Raw genomic sequence first — 24214 nt, forward strand, 5'->3', positions numbered from 1 at the left:
CAATGAAATGGCTTGGCACCGCATTTTCTGGTACAGTACCAGCATACAGGAATTTATCGTTGTGTTCCTTTGCATTTCTCAGAAAATACATTTACATAGCCTCTGTGTTTGACAGCTGGCCCCTAGTTTTTCTTTTGAAGTAGGCCTATATGTTCTTAGTCTGAACGTTTCACTCCTGGTCACTTCCTTGTCATTGCCAGAGAGACTGACCTTTCAGCAATCTCAACGTCCTCGCGCTGGATTTACTGCGGAGTTGCTCATTAGTTGTAAATAACGTGAATATTTTCCATGACATGTGGAGCCTCGAAAATATAATTGCAATTTATAACAAAGTCAAAAACATTTAGCTGTTAGCTGTTGTTGTATTTTGAAACTAAAAACGTTTTGTGGTTGGAATTGCAGTATGTATTTAGTTTGAGAATTTAGAAGTGAGCTAGCAAATTTGGGACAGACTGGTTTTAGCAGCATGTTTCTGTGGAGAAAAAGTGAGTTTCAACATTTGCATAGTCGTGATGGGATGATAGCTGTGTGAGTGATCAAATCAGTATCAAAATCCTCTGTTCTCATCATTAATGATATAACGTTTATATTTGAAGATGGCAGAAACGAAGACCAGTCCCTTGGCACATCACATGGGTACAGGGTGTGGATTAGGTAAAGAGACTGGTAAACCAGGCTAGCTTGTTCTACCACCAACTCCCAAATCCCCTTGAGCGAGGGCGTGATAAAAAAAATTCAGTTGTTGGAAATTCATTGTAGAATTTCAATGGAAACAGTTGAATGCCTATTTCACGATAACTATGACCATGTTATTAGGACTTTATTCAGTGCTAAAATGTAAAGGATGCTATCTATTTTGCACAAACATGCAGAATACAGTGTGCACATGTTGTATAAATTACATTTGTTTAGAAAAATCTTCAGTTGTTGGTAAATTCCAGTAAAAACACATAATACCACTTCCTTAGATTTACTGACTGCATTTACTGTTTAGATTATTCAGGTGGACATTGTAGCTTTAAATCAATATTCACTCTACGTACATAGTCATTTATGTGTACAATCAGTTCCCCAAATTACTATTAAACAAAGTATGAATATATGAAATAACAAAGGCATGAAATTATTGTAATTTATTGAAAAATAAATTCATATTGATTTTGTGAATAAAGTTTAATACGTTAAATCAAGCTCTATCTAGTTTCTATGACGAATGAGATTACAAATCTACTGTCTAGCCTCAATCAATGTTATCCGACAACTCTTTGTTCAAAACTAGCATGGAATACATAATAATTATTTAAGCGGCTGGGGCTGTGGAAGGAAGAAAACATTTGTCTGAAAAACAGGAAGACAAAAAGTATACATTTAGTCAGACAATGATGATTTCACTCCAGTCGGATGCGTTTCCGTGGTGATGCTGGGGGATCCAATGAGAAGGCAGTAGGAGAGATGGGGCGGGACTCAGGAAGAAGCTCCATGTTGTACTTCTCAATGTATGGCTGAGCCACGTTCCACACCTGAATAACCACACAAAATACACAAACTTGGATAAAAGCATGTGCTAAATTATTTATTTTTGTTTATTTAATGAATATAGGCTCAGAGTTATGACCCCACACTATTATGACCCCACACTTGCCTTCTGGTCTAGAAGAAGACGATGGACCGCCTCAATGTCTGGAGACATGAACCTATCCTTGATCCAGGGCCTGGGAACAGGGGAGGCAGAAAGGGGGAGGAGAAGAGGGGGAGGCAGAGAGGGTGAGGAGAAGAGGGGGAGGCAGAGAGGGTGAGGAGAAGAGGGGGAGGCAGAGAAGGGGAGGAGAAGAGAAGAGGGGTAGGCAGAGAGGGGGAGGCAGACAGGGTGAGGAGAAGAGAGGGAGGCAGAGAGGGTGAGGAGAAAAGGGGGAAGGCAGAGAGGGTGAGGAGAAGAGGGGGAGGCAGAGAAGGGGAGTGAATCGGTGGGAGGCAGAGAGGGTGAGGAGAAGAGGGGGAGGCAGAGAGGGTGAGGAGAAGAGGGGGAGGCAGAGAGGGTGAGCAGAAGAGGGTGAGGCAGAGAAGAGGAGTGAATCGGTGGGAGGCAGAGAGGGTGAGGAGAAGGGGGGGAGGCAGAGAAGGGGAGTGAATCGGTGGGAGGCAGAGGGTGAGGAGAAGAGGGGGAGGCAGAGAAGGGAAGCGAATCAGTGGGAGGCACATGAGGGGAAGAGGAGGCACAGAAAGAAGAGGGACATTGGATAAATATTAACCAACTTTCTCAATCATTTCAGGGGACTGAGACATGTGTTGTGTGCGTTACATTGTGTACACACTGCCCAGATCTGTTTGACTTACTTGACTACGCTACGTACAAGGTCATAGACCTTCTCCAATGGTGTTGTTGTACGCAGGGGGCGGAGGAACTCAATTCCCTGGCAGGCAGCTAGCAGCTCGATTGCTAGGACTGACGAGTGGGAGAGGAAATGAGACAGGTTATGGACCAATTGTGGACCCTCAGAATAATACATTATTCACATAAATAAACACATTTTTCCAATTGGAAAAGAATCATCAACAACAGTATTATACAAGTTATTATATAGGATAAAATCTAATACAATTTTTCTTGTGTTTCTTAGTAATGTTCAATGCATAGAAATATACCAAAATAGAGACCAAAAAAAACAAACGCTCCTTTTTGACATAGAGGTGAAAAGTATTGTAAATGTCCAATGCATCAACAAAAACGTGATTCTCCTGTGTTTTATATATATTTCCACAGTATGAGGTTGAAATTGTGAAAAGGATGATAATGTCCTTTCAGTGTAAGAGCTGTTTGTAAAAGATCGCCTGAAATTTCAGCCTGTTTTGGTGAGATGTAGTTTGGTCTATAAAGTAGTTTATAGACCAATAATAACTAGATTTCAGTTTTAGACCACTCCCAGAATATCATAGCAACATTCTTGCATGAAAAATATCTCTTTGCGAAGAAGCTATTTTAGTTTCTTTTTGACTATTTTAATTGAAAGCAATCACGGTAAGGTACCTTAATTGTTACCCAGAAATGATCTGATATTACATTATACTTTTAACACTGGTTGAGCTCTCTAAATGTGGGTTAGTTTTTAAAACAGCCACGCCAGTAGAAATCCACTCTTTTTTTTAGCTGAAAGACGATGGCCAGAGTTTACACATGATGTTGCACAATGATTTAAGTCAACGTGCATTTCATCTCTAGGACAAGACAATACGTTGAAATAGTTGCGGCAACTTCCTCTGGGGTGTCTTTTAAATATCACTGACTTTTTCTGTGTTTGCTTGAACTCCACTACTGCAGTTGTCAGTATCACCGTGAAGTTACATATTACCCAGAATACCCACAGTCAGTTGAAGTAGGACATTTTCACAGTAACTGGGTAAATGTTTCTCAATTAAGATTAAGAAGAACAACCCTGATTACAACAGGTGTGGACTTTACAATTAAATGGTTACTTACAAGCCCTTAAACAACAATGCAGTTTTAAGAAAATACCCCCCCCCCCCAAAAAAAAACAGTAAGAGATAAGAGCAGCAGTAAATAACAATAGCGGGGTCATATACAGGGGGTACTGGTACAGAGTCAATGTCAATGTGTGGGGGCACCTGTGTCGAGGTAATTGAGGTTATATGTACATGTAGGTAGAGTTTTTAAAGTGACTATGTATAGAAAATAACAGAGAGTAGCAGCAGCGTTCCAGAGCGGGGGGGGGGGGGGGCAATGCAAATAGTCTGGGTAGCCATTTGATTAGCTGTTTTTAGGAGTCTTATGGCCTGGGATTCGAAGCTGTTTAGGAGCTTCTTGGACCTAGACTTGGAGCTCGAGGACCACTTGCTGTGCGGTAGCAGGGAGAACAGTCTATGGCTAGTGTGGCTGGAGTCTGACAATTTTTAGGGCCTTCCTCTGACACCGCCTGGTATAGAGGTCATGGATGGCAGGAATCTTGACCCCGGTGATGTACTGGCCGTATGCACCTCTGTAGTGCCTTGCGGTTGGAGGCCGAGCAGTTGCCATACCAGGCAGTGATGCAACCCGTCAGGATGCTCTCGATGGTGCATCTGTAGAACCTTTTGAGGATCCAAGCCCAAGCCAAATCTTTTCAGTCTCCTGAGGGGGAAAAGGTTTTGTTGTGCCTTCTTCACAACTGTCTTGGTGTGTTTGGACCATGTTAGTTTGTTGTTGACGTGGACACCAAGGAACTTGCATCTCTGAACCTGCTCCACTACAGCCCCGTCGATGAGAATGGGGGCGTGCTCGGTCCTCCTTTCCCTGTAGTCCACAATCATCTCCTTTGTCTTGATCCCGTTGAGGGAGAGGTTGTTGTCCTTCCACATGATCAGGTTTTCTGGCCTCCTCCCTATAGGCTGTCTCATCGTTGTCGGTGATCAGGCCTTCCACTGTTGTGTCATCAGCAAACTCAATGATGGTGTTGGAGTCGTACCTCATGAGTGAACAGGGAGTACAGGAGGGGGCTGAGCACGCACCCCTGAGGGGCCCCCGTGTTGAGGATCAGCGTAGCGGATGTGTTGTTACCTACCCTCACCACCTGGGGGCGGCCTGTCAGGTAGTCCAGGATCCAGTTGCAGAGGGAGGTGTTTAGTCCCAGGGTCCTTAGCTTAGTGATGAGGTTTGTGGGAACTATGGTGTTGAACGCTGAACTGTAGTCAATGAACAGCATTCTCACATAGGGGTTCCTTTTGTCCAGGTGTGAACGGGCAGTGTGGAGTGCAATATAGATTGCATCATCTGTGGATCTGTTGGTGCGGTATGCAAATTGGAGTGGGTCTAGGGTTTCTGGGATAATGGTGTTGATGTGATGCTACGGGTCGGTAGTCATTTAGGCAGGTTACCTTAGCGTTCTTGGGCACAGGGACTGTGGTGGTCTGCTTGAAACATGTTGGTATTACAGACTCAGGTTGAAAATGTCAGTGAAGACACTTGCCAGTTGGTCAGCACATGCTCGGAATACACGTCCTGGTAATCCGTCTGGCAGAGTGTTATCACACAGTCATCCGGAACAGCTGTTGCTCTCATGCCTGTTTCACTTTTACTTCCCTCAAAGCGAGCATAGAAGTTATTTAGCTCGTCTGGTAGACTCGTGTCACTGGGCAGCTTGTGCCAAGCATGTAGAGTCATACCCAAGAAGACTCCAGGATGTATTCGTTGCCAAAGGTGCTTCAACAAAGCTCAACAGAGGTGATATTTTTTTAAACTATATTTTTGCTTTGTTATTATGGGGTATTGTGTATAGATTGATGAGGGGCAAAAAACGAGGCTGTAACGTACTAAATGTGGAAAATGTCAAGGAGTCTGAATACTTTCCGAATGCACTATACATCAGTATACATTATTTACTTCTGTTGCTCAAAAGCAGATAACTTTGAGGTTTGGTGACCAATATAGTACACAGCTCGTGTCAGAAAAACTATTCACCAATGAATTGCGACCTTGCGCAGACAATTACCACCCCAGGCAAGAACCAATTCAATTATTTTGTTGTTTTTGCCACTTTGTGTGTGAACCAAGCCCAAAAATATTTCTGTGTGAATTTCACATTTCACAACTAATTAATATCTAGTATCAAAATATTGCTTCTTGGGCCTCCCGGGTGGCGCAGTGGTCTAAGGCACTGCATCGCCCGTACGGGAGTTGTAGCGATGAGACAAGATAGTAACTACTAACAATTGGATACCATGAAATTGGGGAGAAAAAGGGGTAAGAAAAAAAAAATGTAAATAAAAATATTGCTTCTTTTCAACAGTGACATATAGTCAAAAGATGAATATCTACTGTATCCAAATCAATGGTTAGTTTCCCACCTTGTTCCACATGTTCCACCACCCTCAGGGCTTTCCTGGCGGCCCAGCCTCCCATGGATACGTGGTCCTCAGTGGCTGCGCTGGTGGACAGGGAGTCCACTGAAGACGGATGACACAGCACCTTGTTCTCTGATACTACACAAGTGAAACAGGATATAAAGATATATATATATATTTTAGGCAAAAAAAAAACTAGGCAAAAAATTCTTATTTTCAATGATGGCCTAGGAACAGTGGGTTAACTGCCTGTTCAGGGGCAGAACGACAGATTTTGTACCTTGTCAGCTCAGGGATTTGAACTTGCAACCTTTCGGTTACTAGTCCAATGCTCTAACCACTAGGCTACCCTGCCGCCCCATTTAGGAGTAACGTTTCGGACACGTTTCAGCCATCAAGCTGATTTTTTAATTTATTTTTTAAATATAGTCAATTTAAAAAAATATTACAATACATTCACAACACACTGTGTGCCCTCAGGCCCCTACTCCACCACTAGCACATATCTACAGTACAAACTCCATGTGTATGTGTGTGTATAGTGCGTATGTTATCGTGTGTGTGTATATGCATGTGTCTGTGCCTATATTTGTGTTGCTTCACAGTCCCCGCTGTTCCTTAAGGTGTATTTGTATCTGTTTTTTAAATCTAATTTTACTGATTGCAGCAGTTACTTGATGCAGAATAGAGCCTCCCATAGTCTGTTCTGGACTTGGGGCCTGTGAAGAGACCTCTTGTGGTGTGTCTTATGGGGTTTGCATGGGTGTCTGAGCTGTACCCCTGTAGTTCAAACAGACAGCTCGGTGCATTCAACATGTCAATTCCTAAATATGTCAATTCCTAAATACAAGTAGTGATGAAGTCAATCTCTCCTCCACTTTGAGCCAGGAGAGATTGATATAAATATAATTAATATTAGCTCTCTTTTTAAGCAGTTTGGTCACATGATTTCTCAATTTGCAGGACGTTTGCCAATCTGGTTGTGCAGCCAGACTTATTTGCCATTCCCTTTGCCTCATCCCTCTCAACCATTTTTCAATTCCTCATCAATTCACATGGATTTAACTGTTTTCACAGTCATTTTCTTAATGGGTGCATGCTTGACACCATAGTACCCCTCAAAACTCGTCATTAAGCTCGAGACCCTGGGTCTCGACCCCGCCCTGTGCAACTGGGTCCTGGACTTTCTGACAGGTCGTTCCCAGGTGGTGAGGGTAGGAAACAACATTTCCACCCCGCTGATCTTCAACACTGGGGCCCCACAAGGGTGTGTTCTCAGCCCTCTCCTGTACTCCCTGTTCATCCATGACTGTGTGGCCATGCACGCCTCCAACTCAATTATCGATTTGCAGACAACACTACAGTGGTAGGCTTGATTACCAACAATGACGAGACGGCCTACAGGGAGGAGGTGAGGGCACTTGGTGTGTGGTGTCAGAAAAATAACATTCACTCAACATCAACAAAACAAAGGAGATGATCGTGGACTTCAGGAAACAGCAGAGGGAGCACCCCCTTATCCACATCGACGGGACAGTAGCGGAGGAGATGGACAGTTTTAAGTTCCTCGGAATACACATCACGGACAAACTTAAATGGTCCACCAACACAGACAGCGTGATGAAGAAGGCGCAACTTCAAACTCAGGAGGTTGAAGAAATTTGGCTTGCCACCTTAAACACTCACAAACTTTTACAGATGCACAATCGAGAGCATCCTGTCTCCAAAGGGTGGTGAGGCACAATGCATCACTGGGGCCAAACTACCTGCCCTCCAGGACACCTACAGCACCCGAAGTCACAGGAAGGCCAAAAAGATCATCAAGGACAACAACCACCTGAGCCACTGCCTGTTCACCCCACTATCATCCAGAGGGCGAGGTCAGTGCATCAAAGCTGGGACTGAGAGACTGAAAAACAGCTTCTATCTCAAGGCCATCAGACTGTTAAACAGCCACCACTAACTTTGAGTGGCTGCTGCCAACATACTAACTCAATCTCTCGTCAATTTAATAATAAAAAATTAGATGTAATAAACGTATCACTAGTCACTTTAAAAAATGCCACATTATATAATGTTTACATACCCTACATTACTCATCTCATATGTATATACTGTACTCTTTTCCATCTACTGCATCTCACCTATGCCGCACGGCCATCACTCATCCATATATTTATATGTACATATTCATATTCATTCATCACTACTCTGGACGGTTCTGACTTAGAATATGTGGACAACTAAAGTTGGTGAGGGAAATAAAAGTCTCCAATTCGTTCCAGTCACTGGCAACAGAGAACTGTAAGGAAAGGCGGCCAAATTAGGTGTTGGCGTTGGGTATGATCAGTGAGATATACCTGCTGGAACGTGTGTTACGGGTGGGTGTTGTTATCGTGACCAGTGAGCTGAGATAAGGCGGAGCTTTACCTAGCATAGATTTATAGATAACATGGAGCCAGTGGGTCTGGCGACAAATATGTAGCGAGGGCCAGCCGACTAGAGCATACAGGTCGCAGTGGTGGGTGGTATAAGGTCATTTGGTAACAAAACGGATGGCACTGGGATAGACTGCATCCAGTTTGCTGAGTAGAGTATTGGAAGCTATTTTGTAGATGACATCGCCGAAGTCGAGGATCGGTAGGATAGTTAGTTTTACTAGGGTAAGTTTGGCGATGTGAGTGAAGGAGGCTTTGTTGCGAAATAGAAAGCCGATTCTAGATTTGATTTTGGATTGGATATGTTAAATCTCAGTCTGGATGGAGAGTTTACAGTCTAGCCAGACACCTAGGTACTTATAGATGTCCAAATATTCTAGGTCGGAACCGTCCAGGGTGGTGATGCTAGTCGGGCGGGCAGGTGCGGGCAGCGAATGGTTGAAAAGCATGCATTTGGTTTTACTAGGGTTTAAGAGCAGTTGGAGGCCACGGAAGGAGTGCTGTATGGCATTGAAGCTCGTTTGGAGGTTAGTTAGCACAGTGTCCAAAGAGGGGCAGTATGGTATACAGAATGGTATCGTCTGCGTAGAGGTGGATCAGGGAATCGCCCGCAGCAAGAGTGACATCATTGATATATACAGAGAAAAGAGTCGACCCGAGAATTGAACCCTGTGGTACCCCCATAGAGATTGCCAGAGGTCTGGACAACATGCCATCCGATTTGACACACTGAACTCTGTCTGCAAAGTGAACCAGGCGAGGCAGTCATTAGAGAAACCATGGCTATTGAGTCTGCCGATAAGAATACAGTGATTGACAGAGTTGAAAGCCTTGGCCAGGTCGAAGACGGCTACACAGTACTGTCTTTTATCGATGGCAGTTAGGATATCATTTAGTAACTTGAGCGTGGCTGAGGTGCACCCGTTACCAGCTCGGAAACCGGATTGCACAGCGGAGAAGGTACGGTGGGATTCGAAATGGTCAGTGATCTGTTTATTAACTTGGCTTTCGAAGATTTTAGAAAGGCAGGGAAGGATGGATATAGGTCTATAACAGTTTGGGTCTAGGGTGTCACCCCCTTTGAAGAGGGGGATGACCGCGGCAGCTTTCCAATCTTTAGGGATCTCGAACGATACAAAAGAGAAGTTGAACAGGCTGGTAATAGGGGTTGCAACAATGGCGGAGGATAGTTTTAGAAAGAGAGGGTCCAGATTGTCTAGCCCAGCTGATTTGTACAGGTCCAGGTTTTGCAGAACATCTGCTATCTGGATTTGGGGAGGCTCAGGCGAGTAGCTGCGGGGGGAGCGGATCTGTTGGATGGGGTTGGGGTAGCCAGGAGGAAGGAATGGCCAGCCGTAGAGAAATGCTTATTGAAATGTTCGATTATCATGGATTTATCAGTGGTGACCGTGTTACCTAGCCTCAGTGCAGTGGGCAGCTGGGAGGAGGTGCTCTTGTTCTCCATGGACTTTACAGTGTCCCAAAACTTTTTGGAGTTAGAGCTACAGGATGCAAATTTCTGTTTGAAAAAGCTAGGCTTTGCTTTCCTGGTTGACTGACTGTGTGTATTAGTTCCTGACTTCCCTGAACAGTTGCATATCGCGGGGACTATTCGATGCTATTGCAGTCCGCCACAGGATGTTTTTGTGCTGGTCAAGGGCAGTCAGGTCTGGAGTGAACCAAGAGCTATATCTGTTCTTAGTTCTGCATTCTTTGAAAGGGGCATGCTTATCTAAGATGGTGAGGAAATTACTTTTAAAGAACGACCAGGATGATGGGATGAGGTCAATATCCTTCCAGGATACCCGGGCCAAGTCGATTAGAAAGGCCTGCTCGCAGAAGTGTTTTAGGGAGCGTTTGACAGTGATGAGGGGTGGTCGTTTGACCGCGGACCCATAGCAGACCTGATTGAAAGTTGGTCAGGATAATGTCTATGAGGGTTCTCATGTTTACGGATTTAGGGTTGCACCTGGTGGGTTCCTTGATGATTTGTGTGAGATTGAGGGCATCTAGCTTAGATTGTAGGACTGCCGGGGTGTTAAGCATAACCCAGTTTAGGTCACCTAACAGAACGAACTCTGAAGCTAGATGGGGGGCGATCAATTCACATATGGTGTCCAGGGCATAGCTGGGAGCGGAGGGGGGGTCGATAGCAGACGGCAACAGTGAGAGACTTATTTCTGGAGAGATTCATTTTTAAAATTAGAAGTTCGAATTGTTTGGGTATAGACCTGGAAAGTATGACAGAACTTTGTAGGCTATCTCTGCAGTAGATTGCAACTCCTCCCCCTTTGGAAGTTCTATCTTGATGGAAAATGTTGTAGTTGGGTATGGAAATCTCAGAATTTTTGGTGGCCTTCCTAAGCCAGGACTCAGACATGGCAAGGACATCAGGGTTGGCTGAAAGTAAAACAAACTGAGGATGGAGGTTTCTGATGTTAACATGCATGAATCCAAGGCTTTTTTGATCACAGAAGTCAACAAATGAGGGTGCCTGGGGACACACAGGGCCTGGGTTTACCTCCACATCAACAGAGGAACAGAGGAGGAGTAGGATGAGGGTATGGCTAAAGGCTATCAAAACTGGTCGCCTAGAGCGTTCGGGACAAAGAATAAAAGGAGCAGATTTCTGGGCGTGGTAGAATAGATTCAGGGCATAATGTGCAGACAGGGGTATGGTGGGGTATGGGTACAGCAGAGGTAAGCCCAGGCACTGAGTGATGATAAGAGAGGTTGCATCTCTGGACATGCTGGTTATAATGGGTGAAGTCACTGCATGTGTGGGAGGTGGGACAAAGGAGGTGTCAGAGGTATGATGAGTGGAACTAGGGGCTCCATTGTAAACTAAAACAATGATAACTAACCTAGATAACAGTATACAAGGCATATTGACATTTGAGAGAGACAGCGAGACAAGTAATCACAGGTGTTGATTGGGAGAGCAAGCTAAGACAACAACGGGTAAGACAACAACAGCAATCAGCTAAAAAAACAACAACAGGTAAAAATGGCGATGACTGGGCAGAGAGGGTCGGTTAACTACACACAGAGCCTGAGTTCGCGGCTGGGGCCGACAGAAAAACAACAATAAACCGAGTGGGGTACTGTGATTAATGGACAGTCCAGCAGGCATCAGCTATGTAACCAAGTGATCATAGGGTCCAGGGGACAGCAATAGATGGAACAGGGAAGCTGTGGAATAGTCGCTACTATGCGGGCGACACAGCAGCCCGGGGCTAGTAGAAGCGTCTGCTCCGACGGATGCCGGTTGAAGGCACAGCAGATGGAGAATTCGTCGGCAGACTAGTCGTGGTGGTGCGGCGGGGCACCATGTCGACAAAGGATCCAAGCCAAATGGCGAAAGAGGTATTGTAGTTGTAGTAATTTAGTTTGCTAGCCGGGAGATGCGCCTGGCTCACGGCTAACTGGTGCTAGCTTCGGGGCAGGAGCGTTAGCCACTCTAGCCACTCGGTAGCAGCGGTGATCCGGTGCCAAGGACCAGAGCTCATGGCAACGATCCGGTGGAGTAGTGGATTCTAGCCGTGTTTGGATGGAGTCCGGGTGAACAACCTAGTAAGCCCGGGAGGTGGGCCTCAGGGATAGCTTCGGTACTGGGTCACTCGGTGGCAGCTAGCTAGCTAGCTAGCTGTGAAGATCAGGAGTAATGGTCCAGGGTTTATAGCAGGAATCTGACGTTGTAGTGGAGAAACAGTCCGATACAGGTCGGCTGGCGAGTATTATCCAGGCTAAAAAAAAGGGCTGGTATCTGTCTGTGCAGAAGGTAAAGGCCGCGAGCAGTAGCTAACAATTACTAAATAGCTTTAGCTAATTAGCTGGTTAGCTTCTGGTGGCTAGGTGGTTCTGTCTATAGGGTCTAAAAATTAAAAATAATAGCGGTTCCGTATCACATTGGGTGAAGCAGGTTACCGGAAGGTATAATTGATTTAAAATGGAAAAGAGATTGAAAATAAAATTGAAATATATACAAAAAAGGACAAAAAAGTACACGAGAGGACGAACAAAACATGTCTGCACTGCTACGCCATCTTGGTTATATCATCTTCTGCATATCTATCACTACAGTGTTTAATTGCTATATTGTAATTATTTCACCACTATGGCCTATTTATTGCCTTATCCTACCTCATTTCCACACACTGTATATAGACTTTTTCTAATGTATTATTGATTGCATGTTTGTTTATTCATTGTGTAACTCTGTGTTGTTGATTGTGTTGCACTGCTTTGCTTTATCTTGGCCAGGTTGCAGTTGTAAACGAGAACTCAACTAGCCTACCTGGTTAAATAAAGGTGTTCTCAACTAGCCTACCTGGTTAAATAAAGGTGTTCTCAACTAGCCTACCTGGTTAAATAAAGGTGTTCTCAACTAGCCTACCTGGTTAAATAAAGGTGTTCTCAACTAGCCTACCTGGTTAAATAAAGGGGTTCTCAACTAGCCTACCTGGTTAAATAAAGGTGTTCTCAACTAGCCTACCTGGTTAAATAAAGGTGTTCTCAACTAGCCTACCTGGTTAAATAAAGGTGTTCTCAACTAGCCTACCTGGTTAAATAAAGGTGTTCTCAACTAGCCTACCTGGTTAAATAAAAGTGTTCTCAACTAGTCTACCTGGTTAAATAAAGGTGTTCTCAACTAGTCTACCTGGTTAAATAAAGGTGTTCTCAACTAGCCTACCTGGTTAAATAAAGGTGTTCTCAACTAGCCTACCTGGTTAAATAAAGGTGTTATCAACTAGCCTACCTGGTTAAATAAAGGTGAAATAAAATACAATAAATAAACAATTACTTTACACTTCCTTTACACTGTGAAATTGTTAGATTACTTGTTGGTTATTACTGCACGGTTGGAACTAGAAGCACAAGTATTTCGCTACACTCGCATTAACATCTGCTAACCATGTGTATGTGACCAATAACATCTGCAAACCATGTCTATGTGACCAATAACATCTGCTAACCGTGTGTATGTGACCAATAACATCTGCTAACCGTGTGTATGTGACCAATAACATCTGCTAACCGTGTGTATGTGACCAATAACATCTGCTAACCATGTGTATGTGACCAATAACATCTGCTAACCGTGTCTATGTGACCAATAACATCTGCTAACCGTGTGTATGTGACCAATAACATCTGCTAACCGTGTGTATGTGACCAATAACATCTGCTAACCGTGTGTATGTGACCAATAACATCTGCAAACCATGTCTATGTGACCAATAACATCTGCTAACCGTGTGTATGTGACCAATAACATCTGCTAACCGTGTGTATGTGACCAATAACATCTGCTAACCGTGTGTATGTGACCAATAACATCTGCTAACCGTGTGTATGTGACCAATAACATCTGCTAACCGTGTGTATGTGACCAATAACATCTGCTAACCGTGTGTATGTGACCAATAACATCTGCTAACCGTGTGTATGTGACCAATAACATCTGCTAACCGTGTGTATGTGACCAATTACATCTGCTAACCGTGTGTATGTGACCAATAACATCTGCTAACCGTGTGTATGTGACCAATAACATCTGCTAACCGTGTGTATGTGACCAATAACATCTGCTAACCGTGTGTATGTGACCAATAACATCTGCTAACCGTGTGTATGTGACCAATAACATCTGCTAACCGTGTGTATGTGACCAATAACATCTGCGTCTGATTGGTCGTCATTACACACCACGAACCAACAGCGTCTGATTGGTCGTCATTACACACCACAGACCAGCAGCGTCTGATTGGTCGTCATTACACACCACAGACCAACAGCGTCTGATTGGTTGTCATTACACACCACAGACCAGCAGTGTCTGATTGGTCGTCATTACACACCACAGACCAGCAGCGTCTGATTGGTCGTCATTACACTCCACGGACCAACAAATATTCAACAATATTGGAATATCACTACAAAAGTTATTGTATGACCTCTTATCCACTATATTAGACCCAACCTTTGGAACTTTGGCTTGGATATGGATACTATGGTCACTACATCTGATGAATCTGGATACTACTTTCAAGCTAACTTCTGCAGAATTAGTAAAGATGTGATCAATACACGTTGATGGGTGTGTTTAAATCTAAGTAATAATTTATTTCTCAGTGATAGCCTTCTTTATCACACAATGTGGTTTACTCCTGGGTCACCCAAAGACGTAATGACATACGTTAGTAAGAGCTGATCCTTTACTAACCCAGGGAAGCAGCTGTACAGTGTGCGATCATGAATCCGGAGTTGAGCCCTCCCTCGTTGACTAGGAAGGCTGGCAGCTCACTGAGAGACGGGTTACACAGACGCTCAATCCTCCTTTCACTGATGGCTGCCAGCTCATGGACACCTATAGCCAAGAAGTCCAGGGCCTAGAAACAGAAAGAGAGAGAGAACAATAGAGGTATAGGATAGAGATATAGGAGTCATATCAAATCAAAGTTTATTGGTCACGTACACCAATTGTGCAAGTTCTCTCCCACTTAAAAAGATGAGAGAGGCCTGTAATTTTCATCATAGATACACTTCAACTATGACAGACAAAATGAGAAGAAAAAAATTCAGAAAATCATATTGTAGGATTTTTTATGAATTTATTTGCAAATTATGGTGCAAAATAAGTATTTGAGAACTTGCACAATTGGTGGCTGACTAAATACTTTTTTGCCCCACTGTATACAGTTGAAGTCAGAAGTTTACATACACCTTAGCCATTTAATCCTACTAAAAATTCCCTGTCTTAGGTCAGTTAGGATCACCACTTTATTTTAAGAATGTGAAATGTCAGAATAATAGTAGAGAGAATGATTTATTTCAGCTTTTATTTCTTTCATCACATTCCCAGTGGGTCAGAAGTTTACAAACACTAAATTACTATTTGGTAGTATTGCCTTTAAATTGTTTAACTTGGGTCAAACGTCTCAGGTATCCTTCCACAAGCTTCCCAAAATAAGTTGGGTGAATTTTGGGCCATTCCTCCTGACAGAGCTGGTGTAACTGAAACAGGTTTGTAGGCCTCCTTGCTCGCACACGCTTTTTCAGTTCTGCCCATACATTTTCTAAAGGATTGAGGTCTGGGCTTTGTGATGGCCACTCCAATACCTTGACTTTGTTGTCCTTAAGCCATTTTGCCACAACTTTGGAAGTATGCTTGGGGTCATTGTCCATTTGGAAGACCCATTTGTGACCAAGCTTTAACTTCCTGACTGATGTCTTGAGATGTTGCTTCAATATATCCACATGATGCTATCTATTTCTTGAAATGCACCAGTCCCTCCTGCAGCAAAGCATCCCCACAACATGATGCTGCTACCCCTGTCCTTCACGGTTGGGATGGTGTTCTTCGGCTTGCAAGCCTCCCCCTTTTTCCTCCAAACATAACGATGGTCATCATGGCCAAACAGTTCTATTACTGTTTCATCAGACCAGAGGACATTTCTCCAAAAAGTATGATCTTTGTCCCCATGTGCAGTTGCAAACCGTAGTGTTGGGGGGGGGGGGGGGACTTAGTTTGTTTGTTTGATCTGACGTTTCGGATCGAAACGTTGTCAACAAATCGGTGAATTGGGAGTTTTAACAGTGTGCGGGCCTTTGTGTTCTTAATTAATATTCTTTAATTAACCCAGCATCTACTTTGTTTTTAAGGATGTGCGTATGACCACAAACTTTCCCAAGTATTCCCACCCATAATAGAGAGATACATGACCGTATACAAATGTCAGCAAGGTTTGAAATGATTATGTTTTAGTCAAACATTATATAAATTTGCAGTCTACAAACATTATATCAATATGCAGTCTATAAATGATTTGTAATTATGTTCCGGCCCACCAAACATCTGCTCCAGAAAACAATTGTCCCGTGGCTGAATCTAGTTAGTTATACTATGTCATTTATCATCTCACATAGTTCGAAAACTCAGAAATACTCAGAGGCTTTTGATACCTTTGCTGGGTATTCTCCATGGAAGTTTCCACCTGAGATGGTCTCTCCTCTCTCTGCAAACACCATCTGTTTCAGACATTTAAGGATAAAACTGGCACAGAATGTAGAAATGGTCAAATTTGGTCAGGGGGAATAGTTGGTGAATAATTTGGTCACACATACACACACACACACACACAGTGAAGGATACAGGGTTGTCGGTGGCGCTGTTAATCTCGGTGTTGATGATTTTCTGGGTAAAATCTATTGTGTCATTCACAATACCATGGACCTGTGGATGAAAATAAAAGACAAGGCTGAGTTGAGTCCTGACCTGGAGGGGATTCTCTGTGAACTAAATATGAATCTCTGTGACCTCTGACCCCTATTTTAAGTCACCTGTGGACAGCAACGCATAGTGTAGGCATCCTGGACTCTGTCACAGAACCGATGGCTCTCTGTAGAAGAACAAGAACAGAACATTACTTTTATTGTCCAATTAATACTTTATCCCAACTTCTCCAAAAGACAGGCACACACACACATTATGGACGCGCACCCACCCTGATCCATTCACTCACCTGCGATCTCTGAGGGATGGTGGTCTGAGTCCAGTAAGGCGCGGAACCTCATGGCCACTTCTATCTGTCCTGGATGGGGCCGCAGAGCGTGGATATCTAGAATGATGGAGGACTGAGTTAGCATAGCGTAGCTAAATCAGTCTCAATCATGACGTTTTAGATCGGTCATGGTGGTCGGCAGTTGGTAAAAGTGCTAGAAAATGACAAAGGTGTGGTTGTATGTCACGCAGTGATCACCTACACACACTAAAAGTATATATATATATTTATTTTAACCTTTATTTAACTAGGCAAGTCAGTTAAGAACAAAAACTTCATTACAATGACGGCCTACGCCAGCCAACCCCGGGTGACGCTGCCCTATAGGACTCCCAATCACGGCCGGTTGCGATACAACCTGGATTCGAACCAGGGTATCTGTAGTGACACCTCTAGCACTGAGATGCGGTGCCTTAGACCGCTGCGCCACTCGGGAGTCCTTATATGCACTCACTGATCCCCTTGAGCGCTTCAGTTAACTAACACTAACTTTAGAGTGCACACTAACCCTCCATGCTCAAAGGCTTGGAAAGTCCCCTTGAAAACCACCAGGGTGATTGGGTGAAAGCACACACATACACACGCATCCCTCAGTCTCGTCTCACCACTGTCGAAGGCCTTAGAGGTCCCCTTGAAAACCACCAGGGTGATTGGGTGAAAGCACACACATACACACGCATCACTCAGTCTCGTCTCACCACTGTCGAAGGCCTTGGAGGTCCCCTTAAGCACCTCCAGGGTGATGGCAGCGATGATGTCCGCCTGCCTGGCGATGGCCTGGGCTCTCTCCACCGCCTCAGCCCCCAGAGACGTGATCATCTGGGTACCATTAATTAACGCCAGGCCCTATGGGCAGGGGAGAGAAATGGCATTTAACCCAGTCCCCACTCAAACATCCCCTTGGAAACCAGGGTTAGCCCGAACAACTGTGGTTGAACTGAAGAAGAGGTGGTCCAACATAGCCCAGTGACATGTCAAATATAGGAGTCTCATCCCATCAAAACAACTATCTCAAGGACTGGAGTTAAACACCTTTGTTGTGGAAAATCAGAGAACATTCTGTTTTGAAGTTGGTTTGTTGTAGATGGTACACAAATACACATTGTGTTTGCTTTACCTCCTTGGGCTTCAGTGATATTGGCTTGAGTCCATGAGCCTCTAGTACCTGGGCAGAGGGATGAAAGTGGAAAAGCAAATGTAAAAGGTCAAGGGTTGTAAAACAAACATGTGTTGTAAAACAAACATGTTTTCTCATCAGTTAACCCACTGTTCCTAGGCCGTCATTGAAAATAAGAATTTGTTCTTAACTGACTTGCCTAGTTAAATGAAGGTAAAAGAAATGCAGTGATATATGGCTTACGTATTTGGCGTCGGCCCATCCACTCTTGGGCGACCACATCTTGCCTTCTCCCATCAGCCCCAGAGCCAGGTGGGAGAGAGGGGCTAGGTCTCCGCTGGCACCAACTGTCCCCTTCTCAGGGACGAAGGACAGGCAGGACGCTGTAAGGAGAAGACAATCAGAGATGTGAGACGTTTCCCTGTTTCTGTTTGTTTAATGTTGTTGTTTTTTCAATGAAAGACTCTCTGAAGTGGCCCATTCAATGGAAGTAATGGAAGCAAAATAACTTACGGAACCAAAAGAACCAATGGAAGAAAATAACTTACGGAACCAAAAGAACATATGGAACCAATGGAAGAAAATAACTTACGGAACCAAAAGAACATATGGAACCAATGGAAGAAAATAACTTACGGAACCAAAAGAACATATGGAACCAATGGAAGAAAATAACTTACGGAACCAAAAGAACATATGGAACCAATGGTTACTCCTAGGAGTAACACTAGATGCTCAGTTATCATGGTTAAGTCATATTGACAAAGTTGTTGTGGAGATGGGTAGAGGTACACTATATATACAAAAGTATGTGGACACCCCTTCAAATTAGTGGATTCTGCTATTTCAGCCACACTTGTTACTGACAGGTCTATAAAATCGAGCACATAGCCATGCAATCTCCATAGACAAACATTGGCAATAGAATGGCCTCACTGAAGAGCTCAGTTAATTTCAACGTGGCACTGAAGTCAGTTCGTCAAATTTCTGCCCTGCTAGAGCTGCCCTGGTCAACTTTAAGCGCTGTTATTGTGAAGTGGAAACGTTTAGGAGCAACAACAGTTTTAATTAAACACGTGAATTCTTTAGATAAAGGGTTCTTTAATATGTCTAATATAGTATGGAACCTTTGACCTCTATCATGGCTTTCCCTTGTGTTTTGATCAGCCTCAGGGGAGGGCCTTTTGGGTAATGAATTTGTGGTCATTTGTGATACTGATTTCAAGGTAAATTAATTATGATGGAGTTTATAGCTCTTGGACATAATTGTAGGTTGAACCACAGAGGAGAAAGTGGAATTGAGACAGGACAAATGATGGGGAGTGGGGAAATAGACTCTAGTGAGGAAGAGGAAGAGGTTCAGGATTCTGTTGTAAACACTGACTGTGAAGGTTTAGAATTGACTACTATTGATTTGTTATTACAACAGGAACAGAAATCCTATTTATCATCGATAATAAATAGGGGAAGATATGGTCCTTTGAGGTTTGGACAGGACATATTTTTAGCAAATAGGGCAGGAAAATAAATTGAGATAGAAAAATAGTGATTTTATAAGCATTAAAATTATTTATGAAAATAAATAAGTTGCAGTTCTTAGGGATGGTAAATTACTGTAGATAAGGTATCCCACACTATGCAACTTATATTAAATTATTGATGAGACTGAAGGGTTACTGTTTAAATAGACAAGCACATATACATCTAAGAACATGCAAAGCAGCACAGATAACTCTTAAAGTAGATAAGACACTTGACAGAGAGTTGATACAGGATAGACATGAACGGACGCCCAAGGGAGAATTGGACATGTGGAGAATGAAAGGGGCGCTCCTACATGATAATGTCAGACATAAGGATCATTTACTAATCTTACTTAAGTCATTGTTTAGAGATGCGGCAAGGTTGTTACCTGGGCGGAGCCAGTTATCAAAGGGGGGACGGGTAAGTTGTGGCCTAGGATAGGACGGGGCCTAGGGGGACCTAGGATAGGACGGGGCCTAGGGGGACCTAGGATAGGACGGGGCCTAGGGGGACCTAGGATAGGACGGGGCCTAGGATAGGACGGGGCCTAGGATAGGACAGGGCCTAGGGGGAACTAGGATAGGACGGGGCCTAGGGGGACCTAGGATAGGACACTTTGTGGCCTATTGGATAATAAACTAATAAATAAAAATATTGCTAACAAGTAGGCATAGAAGTTGAAGATATAATTGAAGATATAATCAGATATAATCAGATAGAACAAATGAGAAACTGTTTGTTAACCAAACCTGTATGTCCAAGATTTTATGCACTACACGTGAATTACAGGGGAAGGTGATTCACTCAATCCAGTCCCTATAAATTCTGGGTATCAGGCTGAGTAATCAATTCAAATTGGGTTTATGAACACTGAGAACTTAATTATCTTGACACTTTCCTATATACAGTTTAACTCTTATTTACACGTTTTATTTTAAATGTAATGTTATCTTATGTTGTTCTTGTCTATTACTGTTCTGCACTTTCTGTATTTACACGTTTTAAGTGGACCCCAGGAAGTGTAGCTGCTGCATGTGTAGTAGCTAATGGGGATCCTAATAAACTAAACTAAATTGAACCAAAAGAAGTAATGGCTGTACCAATGTAAGCAAAATAACTAATGGAACCAGCTGTACCAATGGAACCAAAATAACTAATGGAACCAGTTGTACCAATGGAACCAAAATAACTAATGGAACCAACAGAACCAACAGCACCAATGGAATCAACGGAACCAATGGAACCAAAATAACTAATGGAACCAACAGAACCAATGGAATCAATGGAATGTAGGCTATCCCTGAGGTGAAGCTGAGGTGAAGGTCAGGGTTAATGAGTTTACCGTTGAAGGCTTGAATCATTCTGTGCAGGGTTTCCAGGGAGATGCCACTGTATCCTTTAGCCAGGACATTGATCCTCAGAGCCAACAACATCCTGGTCCTTTCTGGGCTCAGTGGGTTGCCCACACCTAAACACCAGAGCGTGATCGGAAAGTTGGTATAATGGTATAATATGGTAAAGTATGATCCCCAAAACAAGACCAGTGAATATAAAATAATGGATATATTCATAGCGAATATACAAGTATGACAAAAAGACAGACTTGCATGAATCAAAATCTGTTTTTTTTAGGTATATGCTTTAGGTAGTGGAACACATGGGCCAGTTAGATATTAGTACCTGTAGCTCGGTTATACATTAGGTCACTAACCTGCAGAGTGTGATCGCACCAGATTTTCCTGTAGCTCCCTAAGGGAATACAACACATGGACACATTGTAAGCAAACAATGCATGAATCTTATCAGACAATATTCAGAGAAAAAGGAGAAAGTACTGTACTTGAGCTTGTGGACAGGAATGACAGTCCGGGCAAATTTACCAAACCCTGTAGTGATTCCATAGACAACTAGAGGGGGCGAAAGATGGTTGCATGTAGGTCAATTCTCTGATGACAGTGAACAATTTGTTGCACTCTCGCACCCAGGATAACTTTAAACAGGTGTGAACCATCACAGTCTATTGCATATTATGTTCAAATTAGTGCAAATGTCATTATATAGTGGTGGATTGTCAACCGTATAGTTCACAGATAATATATGCTATTCTATAACCAATTTTACATGTGTGTGTTATACTGTTATTCAGTGTTATACATTTCTTTTTCGATTGGCTTTCTTCTGTTATGGATACATGAATAGTTCCATAATCATCATGACAGGATTCTAACTTGGATTCTAAGGATTCTAAATTGGATTCTAACTAGGATTCTAACTCGGATTGTAAGGATTCTAACTTCTCTCACCTTTGTTCTCCTTGACGATGGTGTCCAGAAGCTCTCTGGATTTCACAACTCCATTCTCTGCTTCTGAGGTCAGCTGAAAGGTTAGGTACAGGAGGAAAGGAGAGGACAGGAAGAGAAAGATTGTGTAATGATAGGATCAGCACATCATGGACATGATATATCACAACTAGTCTACAAGCTTGTGGATCATTACCTTAAATCTGTTTTTGGTGATCAACTGTTCATAAGTTGTTGTTTTTTGAAACAGTTACAAAAGGGCAAATATAGACAACTTACTTTTTCCAAGAAATGCCCCAAAATTGAAAAAAATTATAATAGATATAAATATATATATATATCTAATAACCAGGGAAAATCTGAAATAAATAATGACCTTAATCTTGTACAGACCCCGTCCTAAATTCACCAGGTCTGTCGAAGTCAGGCTGTTGCCATCTAGGAAAAGGTTCTGAAGAGAAGAAAGCACGTGTTGCTTATGAACTGATTAGATATGAATAAAATAGCATGTGAGACAGTGTTATACGCCAGTAATACTCACATCGTCGGATTCTCTGTACGCAGCTGTCCTGTTTGATAATGGTTAGGGATATGGACCAGACTTTACGCTCGATTAACCCTCAGATGACGACAGCATAATGCCTCAATCAATAACTTAGGGACTCACCTGGCATCATCAGGCTACTAGGACATATTCTGACATGGGTATAATGACTACCTATCTTCCATTTAGGACTAGCTAATATGAGATTTCGAACATGTTTATGACACACATTTGTAGTCCACTTATACTCATGATGCGACTTTGGTTAATACCATTCCATTCCGACATGAACAAGAGCAGTTCAATGTGACACAAGAAGGATACAGGTGTGAAACTCCAGGCTGGTACGGAATGAAGTCTGGAGACATGGTATCCCCTTCGATGGCTACAAATTATACAAATCAATATATTAATAGACATTCTACCAACAAAAAAAACACATAGACGTTCTATTGTATTGCGCACTCAAATCCTATTCTATTGTTTCCTAAAGTTGTATCCTAAAGTTTTCCAAGGGAGAAAATAAGTTATTCTGTCTACCTTCTAAGTGGTACAAAATAAAATATATTGAATATAAACTAATTACCAATTTCGACGAAGTCATTGTCCTCGAGGACATCCTCTATGGTGTCATCACCATCCAACAGCCCCTGTCCCTGGCACCTCCTCGCGACAAAACGAATGTCTTTCACCGCGTCGATGCCTCCGTTGTCCGGCTTATTCTTGGTGTAGCGTTTGAGCGCCTCGTAGCCCAGCCACTGGATGGTGTAGGTCGGGTCGCGGCAGGGAACAGCCAGCCACTCATCCCGAATGTGAACCGTATAGCGAGGCATGGCGCGTCAGTTAGGATTAGGTTAGTGTAGTGTACTAAAATGACCCTCGAGCTCTTTCGCTATCCAAGGTACCAGGTTCAGGGGCCAAACAGGCAACAGCCAATCAGGGGTGCGCACGGGAACCACGCCTCATTGTTCAGCTTGTTCCAAGGTGCAGTGGAATTTACTGGACTCATGGAAAACCTTGGTGCGTGTAGGTCCTACAGTCCATATACAAAAGTATGTGGACACCCCTTAAAAACGAATGGATTTGGCTATTTCAGCCAGGTGTATAACATCGATCACACAGCCATGCAATCTCCATAGACAAACATTGGCAATAAGTAGAATGGCCTTACTGAAGAGCTCAGTGACTTTCAACATGGCACCGTTCTAGGATGCCACCTTTCCAACAAGTCAGTTTGTCAAATTTCTGCCCTGCTAGAGCTGCCCCGGTCAACTGTAAGTGCTGTTATTGTGAAGTGGAAATGTCTAGGAGCAACAACTGCTCATCCGCAAAGTGGTAGGCCACACAAGCTCACAGAACGAGGACGGCCGACTGCTGAAGCGCGGAAAAACTGTCTGTCCTCAGTTGCAACACTTGCTACCGAGTTCCAAACTGCCGCTGGAAGCAACGTCAGCACAAGAACTGTTCGTCTGGAGCTTCATGAAATAGGTTTCCATGGCTGCGCAGCCGCATACAAGCCTAAGATCACCATGCGCAATGCCAAGTGTTGGCTGGAATGGCGTAAAGATCGCCAACAAAGGACTCTGGAGCAGTGGAAACTCGTCTTTGGAGTGATGAATCATGCTTCACCATCTGGCGGTCTGACAGACAAATCTGTGTTTGGCGGGTGCCAGGAGAACACTACCTGTCCGAATGCATAGTGCCAGCTGTACATTTTGGTGGAGGAGGCATAGCTGTTTTTCATGGTTCAGGCTAGGCCACTTAGTTCCAGTGAAGGGAAATATTAACACTACAGAATACAATGATGTTCTAGATGATTCTGTGCTTCCAACTTTGTGACACCAGTTTGGGACGGCCCTTTCCTGTTTCAGCATGACAATGCCTCCATGCACAAA

At 43.3% G+C, this 24214-nt stretch overlaps 1 protein-coding gene across 1 annotated transcript; it reads right to left on the bottom strand.

The window, feature by feature from the left end:
• Positions 1–964: 964 nt before the first annotated feature.
• hal (histidine ammonia-lyase) lies at positions 965–23204 on the bottom strand. The gene is made up of 20 exons (XM_064929221.1): positions 22906–23204; positions 22644–22704; positions 22317–22344; positions 22152–22226; positions 21779–21851; positions 21316–21382; positions 21187–21224; positions 20818–20943; positions 18195–18334; positions 17952–17999; positions 17533–17680; positions 16796–16891; positions 16614–16672; positions 16426–16506; positions 16236–16301; positions 14497–14662; positions 5836–5970; positions 2335–2443; positions 1643–1712; positions 965–1520 (listed from the first exon to the last, which is right to left on the bottom strand). Exons 1-20 carry the CDS (start codon positions 23150–23152, stop codon positions 1389–1391), a joined length of 1965 nt encoding a protein of 654 aa, XP_064785293.1. The 5' UTR covers positions 23153–23204; the 3' UTR covers positions 965–1388.
• Positions 23205–24214: the final 1010 nt, after the last annotated feature.

The sequence above is a fragment of the Oncorhynchus masou genome, chromosome 22 (assembly GCF_036934945.1).
Source record: "Oncorhynchus masou masou isolate Uvic2021 chromosome 22, UVic_Omas_1.1, whole genome shotgun sequence".
Lineage (NCBI taxonomy): Eukaryota > Metazoa > Chordata > Actinopteri > Salmoniformes > Salmonidae > Oncorhynchus > Oncorhynchus masou.